At 43.3% G+C, this 20,280-nt stretch overlaps 1 protein-coding gene across 4 annotated transcripts in view; it reads left to right on the forward strand.

The window, feature by feature from the left end:
• Window positions 1-20,280, forward strand: part of Nf2 (NF2, moesin-ezrin-radixin like (MERLIN) tumor suppressor) — an 89,663-nt gene that overhangs the window by 23,846 nt on the left and 45,537 nt on the right. For 3 of the 4 annotated variants that reach the window (XM_059275555.1, XM_059275553.1, XM_059275552.1), the window contains exons 2-4: window positions 8,877-9,002; window positions 11,093-11,215; window positions 13,456-13,539. In XM_059275555.1, coding sequence (XP_059131538.1) covers window positions 8,877-9,002; window positions 11,093-11,215; window positions 13,456-13,539 — 333 coding nt within the window. The remainder of the gene's footprint in view (window positions 1-8,876; window positions 9,003-11,092; window positions 11,216-13,455; window positions 13,540-20,280) is intronic. The other variant, XM_059275554.1, reaches the window with a different exon arrangement.

The raw sequence follows: 20,280 nt of genomic DNA on the forward strand, positions 1-20,280 counted from the left end.
TGAAAGCAGCAAGTCCCCTGATGACCTGAATTTGATCTGCAGGATCCACAAGGTGAGGAGAGAACCAACTCCCTCATTTGTGTGTGCGCACACCCCGCCCCCCACCAATAAATGTAATTTTAAAGATTATTTTAAAGGTCTGTAGGGCCATCTTGTGCCATCAAGATGATTTGGCAGTTGCTACCAATCATGATGACTTCAATTCAAAAGCTCTGTGACTCACTCATATGGTAGAAGGAGAGAACTAACTTTTACAAATTGTCCTCTGACCACGTGCATTCACACACACATATACTCAGACAAACAAAAATAGAACAAAAATGTTAAAGGTAGCCGGGCAGTGGTGGCGCACGCCTTTAATCCCAGCACTCGGGAGGCAGAGCCAGGCGGATCTCTGTGAGTTCGAGGCCAGCCTGGGCTACCAAGTGAGTTCCAGGAAAGGCGCAAAGCTACACAGAGAAACCCTGTCTCAAAAAACCAAAAAAAAAAAAAAAAATGTTAAAGGTGTATCATAGTGTAAATGTAGGTCTGAAACCTAAGTATCAGAAACACTTTTTTTTTTCCTTAGGCAAGATCTTGCTCCACACTACAGGCTAGCTCAGAATTTGTACCCATCCTTCAAAGTGTCTCAATTAGAGGCTTGTGCCATCAAGGCCTGACTAGGAATGTTTTAATAGGGAAATAAATAGACCCATCCCATTCATCCTGGCTTCTGTTCCTACAGATACTATTGTAGGGTGCATCTCTGCTTTGATCCAGTGCCCTGACACAGCCTGGCCTCAGACCGATTGTGCAGAATGAGAATTATCACATGTACCAGGCCAAAGCTACATATTCAGTCCTGCATTGAACATTCAGTACTGCAGATTGAAAGTCATCCTGTTGTCAGATCCTAGAAAAGTGCAGAGAACATTCCTTTACTTTGCAACAGCTTGGACCCAAGTGCAGACATGCTGTTCCTTCAGGCTGGCATGACCTTCCTTTTGTCAGCCTTCTCCACAAGACCCAGCTCAGCCAGTGTCTCCTCAGTGTAGCGCCTTTCACTGAAGTCTCCTGAGCAACAGCCTGTTCCGTTAGCAACTTAGCGGTTTGTTTTTCCTTATCCATTTACCTGTCTTCCCTGTCAGACACGCACAGGGACCATGTGTTGTCCTGAATTCATCAATTATCTCCTGTGCTGAGCACAAAGACTAGGACATAGTGGGTGCTCAATAAATGTGTGTCAAATGAGTGATAGGAGGGTTAGCTCGATGAGAATTGATGGTGTCCTTTCCCATCTGTCATCCATCATTGTGGTACCAAGTGGGGCTGGGAGGGTTTAAGCAGCACCACTTGAGAACCAAGACAGGGAGGCGGAGTGGGAATTAACAATAACTACCCCTTGTTTGCTCTGGGCCCAGCACTGTCCTAGCCTTTTTCAAGTGTTTTAATTCACTTAATCCTTAGATCAATCTGTTGAGACGGGTTCTGTTCATTATCCTTGTTAAAGCATGAGGAAGTTCAATAACTTGCCCAAGGTCACACAATAACAGTACTGAGATATACTGGCGGCAGATAACTCACTGTCATAGGTCAGTACCTATGCCTTTTGGGATGGTTCCTGGAAAGAAGCCCCGATATCTTGAGGTGTCCATCTTGTGTAATGATTAAACTTGCCTTCTGTGTGTCTAGAGTGGAACCAGTTTTGTTCCATTCTTAGGAGACTGGAGAAAATAGTCACTAGATTACTTTCTGGGTTCTGTGTTTAGATGCCAGAAGTAGAATTAGACAGTTGACAAAACAATGTGTTTAGATGCTGGAGATTCTATTGTTGTTTTGTTGGTTTTTGAGACAGGGTCTCATTATGTAGTCTTGACTGGACTGGAATTCACTCTGTAGATCAGGCTGGCCTCAAACTCAGAAATCCACCTGCCTCTGCCTCCCGAGTGCTGGGATTAAAGTTGTGGACTGCTACACCCAGTGCCTGTCCTGTAACACGAATCTTAAAAGGTCTTATTAATAGAAAACCCGGAGCCAGATATTGGGGTAAATTCTAAAAGATCAGAGAAGCAGAACAAGCCACAGCCAACCTCACCTTGTCTACTCCTCAGCTGATCTTGTTTCCTCAGACTGAAAGCCTCTGAGTCTTCACCTGAATGGATTGGATCTCCACTGAACTGTTTAAAAACCTCTAGTTTCTAGTCCTCACACCTTATATACCTTTCTGCTTCCTGCCATCACTTCCTGGGATTAAAGGCGTGTGTCCTTCCCAAGCAAAGATATGAGATCTCAAATGCTGGGATTATAGGTATGTGCCACCATGCCTGGCTCTGTTTCCAGTGTGGCCTTGAACTCACAGAGATCCAATTGGATCTCTGCCTCCGGAATGCTAGGATTAAAGGAGTGTGCTACCATTGCCTGACTTCTATGTTTAATATAGTGGCTGTTCTGTTCTCTGATCCCACATAAGTTTATTAGGGTGCACAATATATTGGGGGACACAATAGATCAGCACACTGTCCCTTGTTTTGTTTTTTGAGAGAGTCTTAGTATATAACTCAGGCTGACATTGAACTTCTCATTCATTCTGCTTCATGCTAGGATTACAGGTGTGTGCCACCATGTGTGGCCATAATTTGGTTCTCGAGTTTTTTCGTGTGTGTGTGTGTGTGTGTGTGTGTGTGTGTGTGTGTGTGTGAGAGAGAGAGAGAGAGAGAGAGAGAGAGAGAGAGCGAGCACTTGTGTGAGCTTGTGTGTAGCTGTGTAGATCAGAGAAATTTAGAAAAGTGCAAAGAATATTTCTTTCTCAACTGCTTGGACCCAAGTGCAGACACGCTCTTCCTTCAGGCTGGCATGACCTTCCTTTTGTCAGCCTTCTCCACAAGACCCAGCTCAGCCAGTGTCTCCTCAGTGTAGCCCCTTTCCCCAAGTCTCCTAGGCTCACGTGTGCTGAGAAAATGGGAAATTTCTTTTCCACCAATGGGTCCTGAGGATCAAACTCAGGTAGTCAGTCTTGGTGGCAGGGTGCCTTTACCTTTGAACCATGTCACAGGCTCAGTTTGGTTCTTTTGTAAATTCAGACATATTTTCCAATCAAACTAAAATATTTCAGTTCCCCTAAGGAACCCTTTTGCTCTAGACCTTTGCCTACAGTATCCTCTCTGCCTGCACCACCTCTCCCTGCAGTCTCCTCCAAACCCAATCTTCACTTGGCTTCTCTTTTCCACCAGGAGACAATTTAGATGTCATTTCTGTGAGAAGGGGGCTTGCTTTCTTAGGAGTTCCCACAGTTCCTGGGTATCCCTGTCGTAACACAAGTGTTTCCATGCTGAAACCCTCACCTGTGATGATCGTCTGTTCTTGGCTGACTTCTGTTCAAAACCTGTAAATGTGAAGACTTGTCCCTTGTCCCCTAATGAGCCCCCTGTACCTTGGTTTGTACTTGAACACAATGTGTATTCACTAACTGCTCTGAGCCTCTGAGCCTTGGGTTTTACTTAATTTTTTTTCATACAATATCATGTATTTTTGGAGTTTTTGTTGGTTTGTTTGTTTGTTTTGTTGGCTTTTCAAGACAGGATTTCTCTGTGTAACAGCTCTATGTCCTGGAACTAGCTCTGTAGACCAGGCTGACCTTGAACTCAGAGATCAGCCTGCCTCTGCTTCCCGAGTGCTGGGACTAAAGGCGTGTGCCACCACTGCCCGAGAGCCTTGGGTTTTAAAGTCATCTAGTCAGTCATATTAGATAGCTGCTGAGTGTGTCTTGTGTACTCTGTATACTCTCCATTGGTCACTGGGGATGATGACTAATGTTGCTTCTAGTTAGAGGTGCCTACACTCTAGAGAGATCTTCAGATGACAATGAGTCACTTCAGAGCATCAAATCAACATAGAACAATCGTGGTCAGGCTAGCCATCTTGTACCAAGAAAGCCCAGCCTCCCTTCCACAGGAACTTGAGAACTCTCTAGAGCACCCATGGCCAACAGTTCTTGTTTATATAGAAGCAGAAACTCAAATAAAGAAGACAAAGAAAGCCTCATGCATTTGAGGAAGAACATGTTGGAAAGCATAACTTTTTATAGGTAACATGTGAAGATTAAATTTAACCCAACAGAAAGCTGATTGTTTGTTTCTGTGATTTTTTTTTTAATAATTTATTTAACTTTATTTTATGTGCATTGGTGTGAGAGTGTCAGATCCCCAAGAACTGGAGTTACAGACAGTTGTGAGCTGCCATATGGGTGCTGGGAATTGAACCCGGGTCCTCTGGAAGAGTAGCCAGTGCTCTTAACCTCTGAGCCATTTCTCCAGCCCTGATTGTTGGCTTTTTTGCTTGCTTGTTTGGTTGGTTTTTGAATCTCTCTGTATAGACAAAGCTGGCCCTCTGCCTCAACCTCTCAAGTGCTAGGATTCCAGGTGTAAGGCCAACATGTTTGGTCAAAAAACGTATTAATTGCTTAAAGACAGAGACAGATGTTTTCTTTTGTTTTGGAATGAGGTCCCACTGTATTATGTTGTGTTATCATGGACTCCTAGGCTCAACCAATCTTCCTGTCTCACCTTAGAATGTTTTATTTTATAAATGAAGGTCTTTAAGTCTTTTAAAAAATACTTACATTTATTTACTTTGTGTCTGTGTGGGGGCACATATATGAAGGTCAGAGGATGACCTGATGTAGGGGTCAGCTCTCTCTACCACATGGGTCCCAGAGAATGAACTTGGGTTCTTAGACTTCTTTGTGGCATGTGCAGCTGAGCCAGCTCTCCAGCTCAGAGGGCTGGAAGCTTAAATATATTTAGGACATCTCTACTTTGCTTCCTTCCTTCCCTCCTCCTCCTCCTCCTCCTCCTCCTCTTCCTCCTCCTCCTTTTTTTTTTTTTTTTTTTTTTTTTTTAAATTGAGACAGGGTAGACTTGGTTGACCTGGAACTTTCTATCTATCTAGACCAGGCTAGTCTTGACATGGAGATCTACCTGCCTCTGCCTCCTGAGTGCTGGGATTAAAGGCGTGTGCCACCAGGCCACTTGCTTTCTTTGGTTTAACTAATCTTGTCTAAAACTTAATTGCTCATCTGTTTTCGCCAAACTTGCTGCTTTTTCTGTATTCCTTCTCTTTTTTAGTGGGATACCAGGAGCTCAAGCAGGAAATGCAGGTAGGTGTTCTTGAGCTTTTCTCCCTCTAGCCTGTTCAAGTGCTGGTTCTGGGACTCCCTCCTTCCACTTCCCAGCCTCTCTCTCCCTCTGCCTTCTTGATGACAGGAGGGATCACCTGCTCTGTGCTCTTGTCTGTCCTGCAACTGTTCCTTCCCTGCACCTTCCTCTTCACCCTGTTGGCATAAGGCAGACGAGTCCTCAAAGCCTAAGGCTTTCTGCTGAAGCGAGCCACCTGCTCCAGCCTCCAGTGTCGTCCACCACCCCACTCCAGAGGTTGGCTGTCAGTGCCGGTCACAGCACACAGCCTTGCAGGTCCCTGGAATGATCATGGTGTTTTGTTTTGTTTCTAAGATAGTGTTCCTTCCCTCCATCACTGAACCCTTTCTTGTTGTTCAAGTCTCCTCTGACCTGAGTTCTTGCCTTTTTCTCCCACAGACACCCTGCTTCCGCCGTTGTATAGCTTCAGTGTGTGACACTTGGTATGCTCTACAGTACTTGTTGGACAACGGCTCTGTCCACAGAGAGCTGTGCATGAGCTGCGTCTGACTCTTCTCAGAAGGGTTCTGTTTCAGTATTGGTCGCTTACTGGCCAAGGTAAAAAGATCTGATGATCACAGAACTGGAAAAGGGTGTTTGTGAGACAAGGGGTTTGCCTGCCTTGGATCACCATGAAAAAACAGACCAGTGTTTATTTTGATATACTGCCAAATAATTGGTGACTCAGTTTACTTAGTTTTACAAAAAGAACATGGATTCACAGTGGGTGACTCCTGAGGCTTATTTCCAGCTCCAATAGTCAATGATTCTTTGCACCAATGTTAGGTATAAGTAGGGAAAATAATGTAAGTAGGGCATTCTGGATTGTTTTGAGAATTGTTTCTTCACTTTATTGCAAGCTCCATGGGACAGTGACATTGTCTTTTGCAGTTAACAAAAAGTAGGCCTGCATTTTAAAAACGAAGAAATAGAAGGGTACAGGAAAGCTGCGATAATACAGTATTACGTTGAGGTTTTCAGCTCCCCAGTGTGGAAGCTCACTCATTGTCCCTTGGAAGCTTTCCTTCCAGGTCTACTCATCCTGCTTGCTGACAGCCCTTTGTGCCAAGGCCTGACCTGACTGTGGCTGTGAGTTATGGTGGATTGGGAGTGATGTCCTGATCCTCTTGGCCCTCGGATGTTTAACTTCTCCGAGTTAATGCCTGTTCTTTAGTGGCACATTATCTTGTGGCAAGGTAGGCATTTATAATTTATATACTGTGTGCTGCTTAAAATAGAGACAAGAGGAGAATCAGCATCCTGAAGCTTCCAGTTCTTCAAAATCACATTTCTTCAGTTAAGTCTGCCTGTAGGAATTAAGACCTTTAAAGAATTAAAAAAACCCTCTGTCCAGTTGTCAAATGGGTGTGCTTATTATCTAGCCTTATAAAAGGGGGAAAGCAATTATATTTTAAAAACAAAACTCAGTTTTCCTACTCAAAAATCTCTAAAGATTTCTTTTTGCCGTATTCCAGGGACCTGACTGTAGTCAGAGGGCGTGGGCCCAAGGTTGCAGGGCAGATAGGAGAAATGCCTTGCTTGGCAAAGGACCAAAGCCAGTATGCCACTTGTGTGCTGTGATCTTGGTGTCCTACCATTTGAGTTGCTGACTCTGGCTGCAAACACAGAGAGATGGCTTCTCCTGTTGAGTACCTGAAGAGGACTCTGCTCATTCACATCTATTAAAGCTAGGAGTATGGTTCAATAGTGGGATACTTGCCTAAGAAGTGCAAGACCCCAGTTTGATCCCTAATACTTGGGGTGGGGGAAAAGGTAAAGGGGTAGGCAAGATGGCTCGTGGTTGAAGGCACTAAGTGTACAAGCCTGTCTACAAGAGTGATCCCTAGAGCCATATAAAGGACTAAAGAGAGAACCAACTTCACCACATTGTCCTCTGAGCTCCACATATTCATTGCACACACCCAACACAAACATTGAGGTCAACCTCTGGTTCCTCAGGAGCCATTCACCTTGTTCATGTTTTTAATTTTATTTATTTATTGGAGGTGTGTGTGTAGTGTGAATGCAATGGTGTGTGGTTAGAGGGAGACAGGGTTTCTCTGTGTACCCCTGACTGTCCTGGAACTTGCTCTGTAGACCAGGCTGGCCTCAAACTTGGAGATCTTCCTGCCTCTGCTTCTGGCTTTTTTTTTTAATACCCACTGGGACCTGGGTTCCTTTATTAGGCTAGGCTGGTTGGCACCCCACACCCCTCCAGTGCTGGGATTACAAGTATAGGCCAGCACAACCAACTTCTTTTTGTGTGTGTGTGTGGGGGCTGTTTCAAGAGGGTTTCACTGTGTAGCCTTGGCTGTCTTGGAACTCATTCTGTAGACCAGGCTGGCCTCAAACTCACAGAGATCTGCCTCCCGAGTGCCGGAATTAAAGGCATGTGCCACAGCTGCCGGGCTCACAGCCAACTTTTTACATGAGTGCTGGGCTCAAACTCAGGTTCTCAGGCTTAAGTGACGCTTTCCTGAGCTGTCTCCTGGAGGGTGGTGGTTTCCTAATGGGGGGCGGGAGAAGAGCAGTTATCATTCCCTTACATTTGCATCTCAGGACCACCCAAGCATTATGGTTCATATGATCATAACTGTATTCAAGTGTTTATTTGATACATGGGGTAGCTGGGGTGGATATCTGGCAAGCAGGAGCTAAGAGGTAATACAGGAAAAACCTATTGACTGAAAGCCACTAGATGGCAGCATTTACTCAGCTGCCCCACATCCTCTTTCCCTATGGAGATGTTTGAGCTTGCTTTTTCCAGCTACACCATTGATTTTAGGTTTTTTTTTTTTTTTTTTTTTTGGTTTTCCGAGACAGGGTTTCTCTGTGTAGCTTTGTGCCTTTCCTGGATCTTGCTCTGTAGACCAGGCTGGCCTCGAACTCACAAAGATCCTCCTGCCTCTGCCTCCTGAGTGCTGGGATTACAGGCGTGCGCCACCACCGCCCGGCTGTTTCCAGCTACACCATTGAATAGCAGAGAAAAAGAAAAAGGGTTAGCAGTGATTCAGGTGCTTTTGAAAGTGAGGCTATGGAATAAACATGCCATAGTTAATTTGTATATTCGTTGCTTGGGTTTGGGCACTGAGCATTTAGAATTGCTTGTTGTACCTGTGGGCAAGTTGCTTCTGTTTGGGCCCAACCAGGCATCCTGATAGAGACTTGCAACTGGCCTATTTGGTCTCTCATTGTTCTTCTTTTCTGCAATTTGTGGCTTACAACCATATATTTAATATTTTTCCTAGTAAAAGTAGTCTTTAAGTTAAAAAGAGAATGCTTACCTTTTATCAAAAGGCAGTCATGACTTAAAAACAACAACAACAAACAAAAAACCCAACAACATCTCAAGGGAGTTAGTGTCTCACAAACTAGCCGTCTTCCTGGGCTAATTTAGGAGGCTTGACTTTCCTAAATGAGGCTGCCTATTTACCAGGTTTCCTAAATTAGCAGCTTCGGGGATCCTGAGCTCTGTACGGAACTGTCCAAGGAGGTATTGTGTGTGTTCCGCAGAGATTGAGCCATTAAGCTCTAATTGGTATTTTCCCACTCATGGTTTTGTGTGGGAAGCTTTAAAATTATTTAGGAATTCAGTGCTCATTGGACATTTTGGTGATAGTAGAGAGTGCTGAGAACAGTTTTGTGTGTGAGCTGATTATGATTTTTGCTCACATCATCTTTCCCTGTTGGTTTGTTATATTGCAGATGAAATGGAAAGGGAAAGACCTGTTTGATTTGGTGTGTCGGACGCTGGGGCTTCGGGAGACCTGGTTTTTTGGACTGCAGTACACAATCAAGGACACCGTGGCTTGGCTCAAAATGGACAAGAAGGTTGGGCTCAATCTCCATGAAACCAGCGGGGGAGGCTCATGCTTTCTGGTTTTTTGGTTTTTTGGTTTTGGTTTTGGTTTTGGTTTTTTTCCCTAAGCCTGCACTTAGCTTATTTGCTCATTGTTGGAGTAACACAAGGATATGGTAAAGAAGGGGGCACTTTTTAATATTAAGTCATGTATGTAGGAAACGAGTCCTACAGGCATTTCTGCTCTCCACAGACTCCAGACAAGCAGGATTCGCCAGGCCTAAACCTTGACCAGCTTTCCTGCCCGTTGTCACTACCCTGTTTGCTTTTTGGTATCAGTTTATTGAACCAATAGTCAGGTTTTAGGGATGGCATTACTGTTATCTTTGTATGCTTCAAAAAACAAAAACAAAAAACTCAACAATTTATGTCTTTGAGAGATTCTCCTGGGGCTCATGTTCTTTTTTTATTTTTTAATAAGTCTTTGAGAACACCAAGACTTAATCATTAATGAAACCTAAGGAATAAAGAGCCTGAGATGAAAGAGCAATGCCTGTTTCCTCCTCAGGATTCTCTGGGGTTTCTTAAGCACATGAAATCTAGGTTTCTAGTAATTTGAAGGTGGCTTGGAAGCTTAGGGAAGCTGCCCATTTATGGGTTCATATATATTCACACAAAGACATGCCTATCTGTTTTCCTGGCCACTTAACAGTGAAGACAGCTGGAGAACAGGGCCAAAAGACTCCTGAGTCCCAAAGTAACTCAGTAACTCTGTGTCTAGTTCTTTTTTTTTTTTTTTTTTTTTTTTAGTTTTTTTTTTTTTAGTTTTTTCGAGACAGGGTTTCTCTGTGTAGCTTTGGAGCCTGTCCTGGATCTCACTTTGTAGATCAGGCTGGCCTTGAACTCACAAAGATTCGCCTGGCTCTGCCTCCCGAGTGCTGGGATTAAAGGCGTGCACCACCACCGCCCAGCCTATGTCTAATTCTGACCCTAAATGGTGCTCCTGTCAATTGCCCCTGAAGTTATCTACTGCATAATGTGGTAACCAACAAGAGTCTCCTCTTACTAATGTTAAGTGAGATGTATAAATTGTGTTCACAACATGTATATGGTGATTTCCTTCGTGCTTAGAACTCCTTTGGTTGTCCGTTTCAATGGTCATTCCCAATGACTAGAAATTCTAAATGCCACAAAGAGCCAGTGCCGAGGAAGGCAACTAGATTAGACTTATTTTGAGTCCCTTGGGGACTGCCACTGGAATTTGGGCAAGCATATGGAGAGTTATATATCAGACACAGCAAAGCTTTCTGTATCTTTTTATGATTCTCAGCAAAGTGAATTTTAAATCATACCTGAATGTTAGCCAAATGGATATTAGATTGGGGGCATCAGGAGTCATAGAACCTGCTGCTCAAGGGAAATAAATTATGACACATGTTAATGGAGCCTGGTAGTATGTTTATGTCCTGAAATGAAATTCACTCTGGAGAGCAGATGTCCAAGCTTTTCAGGGGGTGGGTGGGATTGCTAGAAGATTAAAGACAGTGGTTTACTTACTGCACTGCAAGCATTTTGTGGCCATCTCGGAAAGATTCCAGGAACAAAGCATTGCCATGATGGCCATGTTTCACTTCTAGTACTCATAACATATAAATGATGTCACCAAAATCTAGTTTAAGCTATAATCCAGTGGAACCTATTAGAGTGGGCAGTAAGAAAAAAGAATAAAGGAAGATGTTACTATTTCAGAAAAAAAAAAAAAAAAAAACAAACCTTTTTAAATCTTCAGTCTTCCGTAAAGGATAATGCCCAAGATCTTTGAGTTATACATTCTGGTTTGTAACTATTTTCCATGGCTTTGAGAACACTGATGCTGTCACCGTAGCTCTGCTCACCCCTTGGGTTTATTGATTGGTTTAGTTCAGAACCCCCTGTGCGAAGTGGGTATTATCTCCTGCTATGGATGGCTTTGTGAATGCTTCCAATTGTAGAAACACAGCCTTTGGGAAATGGGATGAATGCAACCAGGGAAGGGATTTATACCTTCCCTGCACAGCGTGCTTTGATGGTAGTCCATGAAGAGGAACCAGCACAGCATGCCTTTTGCTCTGAAATTCTGCAGGTGTTGGATCATGATGTTTCGAAGGAAGAACCGGTTACCTTTCACTTCCTGGCCAAATTTTATCCTGAGAATGCTGAGGAGGAGCTAGTTCAAGAGATCACGCAGCACTTATTTTTTTTACAGGTACACCGGCCCATGCTATCCCCCAGTTCTAAGAGGACCAATCTGAGTATGGTTGCAAAAGCAGCCCAGGTGAACCCCTTAGAGTTGGCCGCAAAGGCTTCTGCACTGCAGAAAATGTTTTGCCTCCAAATAGTCAGTCCTTTTAGTTCAGTAATGGGGAAAAAAAATCTTGAGAATAGAACTTTGCCCATGTGGTGAGAATTGATGTCAGATGAAATTGCAGAGGTGTGATGATGAAGAACAGTAGAAACGGTTACCCAATATATAAACCTCTGTGAACATACATCCCAGTTTCCTCTAGCTAACTTGAAAGTTCTCTGAGGTTATAAAGAAAAGCTTCAGAGGCTTAGCAGGAAGTTTCTTTAAAGTTCAAGATCTGCCATCATCAAGGCAGTTCTTCGGAATGACAGTGACTCTTGGTCTGACCCATGCCCAAGGTATTTCAGACAGCCCGTTCTGCACTACTCTGGGTGTATATTGTCATTTCCTCCTTCACTGGAGTGCAAGCTCCTTAGAGACAGGCTCGTTGAATATGCAGTTGGTGTTCTTAAGTCATTCTTAACCAAACTGAAGAAGTTAGGCATTCCAGAATTACAGGTTGACCATCTAGGAGTACAGGGAGCTGCTTCCTTTAAGGATGGAAACCTTGTTTTGTCATTGTCAGAGAGCCTTCCCAGTTTCATGGCTATCTGTAGTGTGACTGATGCTGAAGCTGCTTATGTGTCCCAGAGTGCCCCAGTGTCCATGATGTAAAAGATTGTAACAGGGCATTGAATACATTGATTTCCCAGAAGTATATCTGTGATTTTTCACACAATCCTTATAATATGAAGCCTCTGTGTATTGTGTTCATGATATAGTATGTGAAATATGATATTACTCTCCATATAATGCTGTGTTGTGTTGTGTTGTTAAGAGGTTCTCACTCCATAGATAAGGCTGGCCTTGAACTTGAGATCTTTTTGCCTCAGCCTCTGGAATGCTGGGATGTGTGCCCCATGCCTGGCTAAATAGTTTCTTTTACAAAGGAGTTCCACACATGTGTACGTGTTTTAGGTCAAAAGGTAGCCCTTTCAGATTTTTTGTGTTATGGCTTCTTCTTTTCTCTTTGTAAAGAAACTAGGAGACTTGAAGGTTTCACTGCTTCAGAACATCTCAGCTTTCATTTTCTCTTAGTTTTAAAACCTGGGGCGGGGGCTGGGGGGGGGATAGTGTATGTGTGAATGAAGCCACATGAAGAGTCTTTGGGCCTTGGGGATGTAGCTGTCTATAGAATGCTTGCCTTGTATTTATGAAGCCTTGGGTTCCAACCCCAGTGCTGTATAAATAGAGCATAGTGTGCTTTTGTAATCCAAAAGTACACAGGAGGATCAGAAGTTCAGAGTCATCTTTAGTTATGTAGAGAGTTCAAGACCACCTCAAGCTACATGAGGCCAGAATACCTTAGTTCTATAGAAATGGCTTTCCTGTGAGGACTTGAGGCAGTACCTGTCCCCCTGTGACTTTGCTTGATCTTCCTTCATATTGAGATGTTAGATTGTTTTTGTGAGTAAGCAAGGCAACATTTACTAATAGTAATCTGTGAAAAGAGTTAGATTTGCTTAATGTACCCCCACTTCATGTGGTTCTCTTGTCCTTGTGTCTGGAACATCATACACTGCACCACTGTATGGAATTAGGTGCAATGAGATATGTTAATTCAACATTATGGCTTAGGAATTGTATTTCCTGAACCTCATGTGTACTTAAAAGTTGAATCGATCAAATTTTATTACTTCCTTTTTCCTTAGAGCAGCACATTGGAAGTAATGACTTTTTCTACAGTCATAATTCAGTGGCCTTGAAGACTTTTTGTCTTGTATGAAGATTTGAAAGTAGACTCCATCTCCTCTAGTACTGTGAGTGCTCCACAGGGGCCAAGACTGAGTCAGAGTGCAGCTGCCCTTAGTCAGAGCCCCCGTCAGTGTCTGCTGTAATCAAGCAGATCCTATTTGCTCTCCAGCCTTGACTCTGAGGAGAAGAGATGAGGGCTTTTGTGTAGCTATCACTGATAACTTCTCAGTGGCTGAACTCTCAACTGGTCTGCAACACTTTTTTTAGAAAGTCCCCTTTGTCAGAAAATCATTAACAGGCTGCTTTGGCAACCCTCATTTAGAGTACCCTGCAGCCATCTGCTGTGACCAGGCGGCCCTGCTGCCTTCCACACGTGCCGTCTCCTCTCTCATTCATTGCCCTTTCAGGTGAAGAAACAGATTTTGGATGAAAAGATCTACTGCCCTCCTGAGGCTTCAGTGCTCTTGGCTTCCTACGCTGTCCAGGCCAAGGTGGGTGCAAAGAAAAAAAAAATGAATTCTTCCTCAACATTAACTTATCACAGCCTGGCTCCAGTCTTCCATTTCTTTGGATTTTGAGGACTTCAGAACAACTTACCCTCCAAAATGAGATGTCATGAGAGTTGTATTTTGAATATGTGTGTGTGTGTGTGTGTGTGTGTGTGTGTGTGTGTGTGTGTGTGTGTGTATGTGTTGTGTATACAAGTGACAAGCATATCATTCTAATGACTTATAGTTCATTCTAAGTGAATTCATTCAAAAAGATGAATTTTCTGTGTAATCTCATTATGCACATGTGGTTCATTACATTCATCACATCAGCTTTGTTTTATTAGTCAGGAAAAGTACGTTTATGGTCTCTAATTATGATCAAATGAGGCCTTTAGGTCAGTAAGACCCAGATTCTCCATCCAAACTTATCTTTCCAGAGACTACATGCTTAGAAGCTGCACTCCTGGTGAGGTCCCAGTAGGCATACTTTGTGCGTGTGGCTAGGAGCTGGGTCTGTTGAGCCTGCTTCATCCATTAGTGCTATCTCATTAGCCTAAAGTCATTCACTCTTATTTAGACAGCAGACCAGGGGTGGTAGGAGAGGAACATCATTGAGTATTAGGTTTTTGTCCCATCGTGTAAGGCCATCTAGAGTGGTTCATGACCCTTGGATTTCCCACCTCAGTCACATTTTTAATACAACTTCAGTTCAAAGCCAGGAATGACTTGTTTGCCATTTGAGTTGGGAAAAGGGCTTCGAAGTATGTATGCTGGTCAGGCTAGTAGAAGCACAGAGTCAGTTTAATCATTCGATGACTCATTAGTGTCGGCATGGGACGTGAGGCTTGTTAACTGTCAGATGCAGGCACTAGAGCAAGTTCTGCCCTCAGTGATTCTCCCAGGTCATTGGTACCTTCATGGGTAAAGCTAGAGACAGAATCTATGGCTTTAGAAATGTATTTTATGCCTTCCTTGAAAAAGGAGTAATTGAGAAAAGAGAAAATGGGCTGTGGTTCATGTAAAGCATATGCTCCTTTGATGCTTTGATCAAGAATGTTAGTCATGGGAAAATGTATCCTTTCTGTCCTAACAGGACAAAGCAGTCATCATTACTCTCATTAAACCCATGCACTTTGGGCTCAGACTAAGTTCCTTTGTGCGTGCTTTCTCCTGCTTGAGACCCAAGCACTCAAGGATATTATCTCAGTGTCACAGATTCACAGGCTACCTGTGGGAGGCAGAGGGTGGGGGTCATTTTTCAAGGAACCAGCAGATGTTTGCTTGAACAGATTCCACTGCAGGAAAACCCTACTTATTTGGCTTCTGCCAGTTTGGAGATGAAAGTGATTCACAGACAACATATGTGGTTCATATGGGGGTGGGTGCTCTTAACTATTTTTTCTGGTGTTAAATTTAGGAATCTTACAAATAAAGGTAGGTAATCTCTAGCTTTTAAAGTCTGTATTCAGGCTGGGCGTGGTAGTGCACACCTTTAATACGAGGCAGGGCAGTCAGATCCCTGTGAGTTCCAGGCCAGCAAGGGCTGTAAAGTGAGGCCCTGTTTGCATTCAGGAAAGCAGGGCTTACTCTAACAATGTTACCAGTTTAATAACTACTGGTTATTAGTGAGAAGATATTCAGGACGAGCTATATCCATGATGTTTACAGAGTGCTCAACAGACTGTTCACAAGATAGTCCATGTAGTATAGTTTGGAAGCCAAGGCTTGTGTTTGTTTTCCTGATGACAAAATTAAAGGTTAGAGAAGATGAATGAGCTGGGCGTAGTGGTGCACACCTTTAATCCCATCATTTGGGAGGTGGAAGCAGGCGGATCTCTGTGAGTTTGAGGCTAGCCTGGTCTGTAGAGTGAGTTCCAGGACAGCTAGGTCTACACAGAGAAACCCTATCTCAAAAAAAAAAAAAAAAAAAAAAAAAAAGTTAAAAGTTTGTTCAAAATCACAATACTTATATGTTATTTCTGTACAAGCTACTTGTTTTGTTTTCATGGTATCGGGGTCGGAACCCAAAGCCCTGCACATGTGAGGCAAGTGCTCTACCATATAGTTAGTTACCTGCCTCTCCATGAGGATTGAAGCAGTGGAGGGAGGGTGGAGCCAGACTGGAAACCCTGCTGTCTGGGCCACCTGACCCAGCACCTTGTTCCTGCCCCATACTGTCTAGTGAGGTGTGTGAAGGTCAGGCATTAATTTTCACTAAATTCTAGTTTCATTTACAAGATGAAACAACCTCGGGCTGGAGAGATAGCTCAGTAGTTAAAAAGCACTGGCTGCTCTTCCAGAGGACCAAGGTTCAATTCCCACAACTGCATACAGCTCACTACTGTCTGTAGCTCCAGCTCCAGGGGTCTTACACCTTACCACAGACATGCATGAAGGCAAAGTACCAGTGCACATAAAGTATAAATAAACAAATAAAGACAACCTGAACTTTTCAGTAAGCCATACTGGCTCCTTCCATTATGTGTAGTTTGTTTTCTTCCTAGCCTTTCTAAAACAGAAAGGAACTGTAAAAACATGGAGGGGAAGTGGAATCGAGCTCATTTACACATGGAACATAATTATGTGCAAATGTATTCATTACAGTATTTCAGCTGTTGGAATGATACAGACACACTTAATTCCAAAGCATAAAGAAACAATTAACTTCAAAGTATAAATACAAATATTAATCACATGGTTCAGTCAACATGAACCATATTTCTTGGTTCTTGTTTGAGTTATGCTAGAATCAAAAGAACAGATCAGTCACATGACAAACGAAACCATCTTGCAATTTTTAAGCCACCTGTTGGATTTTGTATGGACAATTTGGTGTTTCAAATGTGTTTTTCTTTCTTTCTTAAATGTGTTTGTACTGAAAATTAATAGGAGAGAATAGGATGTCATTCATGAATCTTGGTGCTGCCTGTAGGCTCTTTCAGAAGGAAGAAAAGGATAGTGGAAGATGGGGCTACAGAGATGGTCAGCCACTGAGAGTGTTTACTGTTCTTGAATCTGAGTACCTACATGGCAGCTTACAACTGCCTGTCACTCCAGTTCTGGGGATTCAGTGCCCTCTTCTGGTCTCTGAGGGCTCCTGCACACGTGTGCTGCACATACACTCACTCACAAAGGATCACACATACACACATAAATTAAAAATGAATGAGTCTGTCCAGGCTTTATGGTGCACGCCTTTAATCCCAGCACTTGGGAAGCAGAGGCAGGAGGATCTGAGTGTTGAGGCCAGCCTGGTCCACTTGCCTAGTTTCGGGACAGCCAGGACTACATACAGAGACCTTGTCTCAAAAACAAAACAAACACAAAAAGAGTGGGAGAAGCCTAGTGTTTCTTAGTACTCTGAAGTGTCAGGGACAGTGGCTAAATGTAATTCAGTAAGAAATTGAGTACATATAAAAACAGGCACAGTGGTAAGAGCTGAAGGTGAAAGCCCTTTAGGGGAGCAGGTCAGGAAAGGTCTTACCATTAGTCTACGGGTGCTGCTGAGCCAGTGAAGGTTTTATGTTTTGCACAGAACCTTTGGTGGCTATGTAAAGAACAGATCAGCCAGGTGGTGGTGGCACATACCCTTAATCCCAGCACTCGGGAGGCAGAGGTAGGTGGATCTCTGTGAGTTTGAGGTCAGCCTGGTCCACAGCGTGAGTTCCAGGTCAGCCAGGGCTACACAGAGAAACCATGTCTCGAAAAACCAAAATAGAAAAGAAAAGGAAAGACAGACAGACAGACAAACTTTGGTTTCTTAGAACTCATTTAGAACATTTGGTCTGATTTTTCCATTGCATATACAGAGAGGAACTTAATTCCCAGAAAGAGACTCCTTTTTAGCTTACGCATTTCAAGTGGCTAGGCCTTGCTCCTTGGGAGTCTGAGGCAGGAGAATTGCTCAAGCCCAGGAGTTTGAGACTAGCCTGGGCAACATAGGAGATATCCACACATCTGTCCTCCTGAAAATAGGAAGACAGACAGACAGAAAGACAGAGTTGTATAAATAAATGCTGAGCTTTTGATTTTGTAGTACTGGAGGTCAGACTCAGGTCCATAAGCACTCTGCCACTGAGCTCTACCCCCAGCTCCAGAGCAGCAAAGAGCAATTTTTTTGTTTTTGTTTTTGTCTTTTGAGACACAGTTTCTCTGTGTAGCCCTGACTGTCCTGGAACTTGCTCTGTAGACTGAGCTGGCCTTAAACTTAGAAATCCGCCTGTCCCTGCCTCCTGAGTCCTGGGATTAAAGGTGTGTGCTAACTACTGCCTGGCAGAAGTTGATCTTTAAAAAAATTAATTACATATTTATTTATATTGTGTGTGTGCCTGCTATGGCATGCATGTGACGGTCAGAGGACCACTTAAAGGAGTCAGTTCTCTCCCCTGGGCCATGTGGGTCCTGGGGATTGAACTCAGATCAGTAGACCTGACTTAACAACTGGCACGTTTACCTGCTGAGGCATCTCACAGAAGCATCATGGGTTTTGTTTTTTGTCTGTTTGGTTTTTTAATATTTAAAAATTACATTTATGTATTTTGTTTGGCAGGGGTGGGGTGGGGTGGGATGGGATGTAGAGGTCAGAGGACAACTTCCATGAGTTAGTTCTCTCCTTCCATCATGAGTTCCTGGGATAGAACTCAGGTCATTAGACTTGGCAGCAAGGACCTTTAACTGCTGAGCTATATCACAAGCCCCCACAAAAATTTTTTTAAATGATTTTTTATGTGTATTAGTGTTTTGCTTGCATGTATGCCTGTGTACCATGTGCATGCAATGTCCAAGGAGGCAGAAGAGGGCATCAGCTATCCTGGAACTGGAGTTACAGATGATTGTGATCTGTCATGTGGGTGCTGGGAATCAAACCCAGGTCTTCTGTAAGAACAGCAAGTGCTTTTTTTCCCCTTGTATTTTATTTTATTTTTTATTAAGAGATTTTCTATTCATTTTACATATCAACCACAGATTCCCCTGTCCTCCCTCCTCCAAGGCAAGGTTTCCCCTGGGGAGTCAGCAGAGCCTGGTATATTCAATTGAAGCAGGTCCAAGCCCCTCCTCCCGGCACAGCCTCTGTGCAAAGTGTCTCAGCATAGGCACTAGGATCCAAAAAGCAGGCTCATGCACTAGGACAGGTCCTGATCCCACTGCCTGGGGCCCCCTAAACAGTTCAAGCTAAAGAACTGTCTCACTTATCCAGAGGCCTGGTACAGTACCATGGGGGCTCCCAGCAAGTGCTCTTAACTGCTAAGCCATGTCTCCAGCCTACCCCACCACCCCCAAGAATTTTATATTAATTGTCAGTTCCTCAAAGTGATAATGGTATTTACTTGGTTTTAATTCTAAAAATTGCACATGGATCTCTTGCATGCTAAGCTACATCACTGGTCTGCATCCCCGGTCTTCCCCTTCTTGAATTTAAATTCAAGATGTTTGTAGGGCAGTATAAGATCAGGTCTTGTGGGCTCTGAAATTTAGGCAATTTACAGGTTTTTCTTTAATACAGGAATACCAAAATGATGACTATAAGATTAAGCATAGGCCCAGAAAGCTGCAGAGCTTTGAGACTCCAGCTTTCTTACTTTCACAGTAAATTCACCTTGATCTTCTCAGAATGCTTCTGTTATATAAAAAGATGAGGACTAGTCATTTCCATCTATAGTGTGGTATGGCTTTCTTTTTATTTACTGCCACAACACCAGCTTTTTTCCCTTTGTTTTTAATAGACATTTAAATAGACATCAAGGTAGCTTTAATGTTGAGTGGAGTTAGTTCAGTGAAGAAGCTCTTTCAGCAGAATCTTCACTTCTGCATGGCTTAGATGTAATATATTTGATCAGTGTAGGAGCTGGGAGCTCGGTATAATTTAATAATGGGGGTCGTTAATCTTGCAAGCTTTTGAGACCTGAATTTACAACTTTAACTTTGCATATCTGCTTACTTTTGCATTAAAATCTGGTTGGCAAGTGTTGAAAGGCTTGCAAATGCAACTAACATGGTTTTCCGTCATATCCTATGAAGTCTTCAGTAATGCAAAGGACACCGTAATGGTCATGCCTGACTTTCACCAGCACCACCCCAAAATGCTTGCCTGGATCTCTTTACAGTTTGTTCCTTGCTTTACAGGTGAGGACACTGTGGCTTAAGAGGGGGGGCCTTATTTAAAGACCTCCACAGCAGCACTCTAGAGGTCCCTTCAGCATCCTCTAGGGCCAGTGCTCTCATTTAAGAGAACTTAGACTTGGAGAAATTTAATCTTTTAAATTTTTAAAAAATTATTTGATCTTATTTTATGTGTATGAATATTTTACCTTGTGTATGTGTGTGCATTTTGTGCATGCCTGTTGCCCACAGAGGCCAGAATAGGGAGCTGGCTTCCCTGGAACTGTAGTTACAGATGGACCAGGCTTGAGTCTCTGCACCCATGTGGTGGCTCACAATCATCTGTAACTCCAGTTCCCAGGGAACTGATGTCTTCTTCTGGCCTCCAAGGGCAGCAGGCACACACATGGGACATAGACATACAACATGCAGGTGAAACACTCATATACATAAAATGAAATAAAACTTTCAATTAAAGAAAAGGGAGAGATAAACCCCTGGGCTGCTTAGATGGCTCAGTGGGTAAAGGCACTTGCTGCCAAGCCTTACAACCTAAGCTGGATTCCTGGAACCCACATGATAGAAGGAAAGAACTGAGTCCACATAAGCACTGTGGCATTGCACCCTCCCCCACAAATAAGT

Source organism: Peromyscus eremicus, chromosome 10 (genome assembly GCF_949786415.1).
Source record: "Peromyscus eremicus chromosome 10, PerEre_H2_v1, whole genome shotgun sequence".
Classification (NCBI taxonomy): Eukaryota; Metazoa; Chordata; class Mammalia; order Rodentia; family Cricetidae; genus Peromyscus; species Peromyscus eremicus.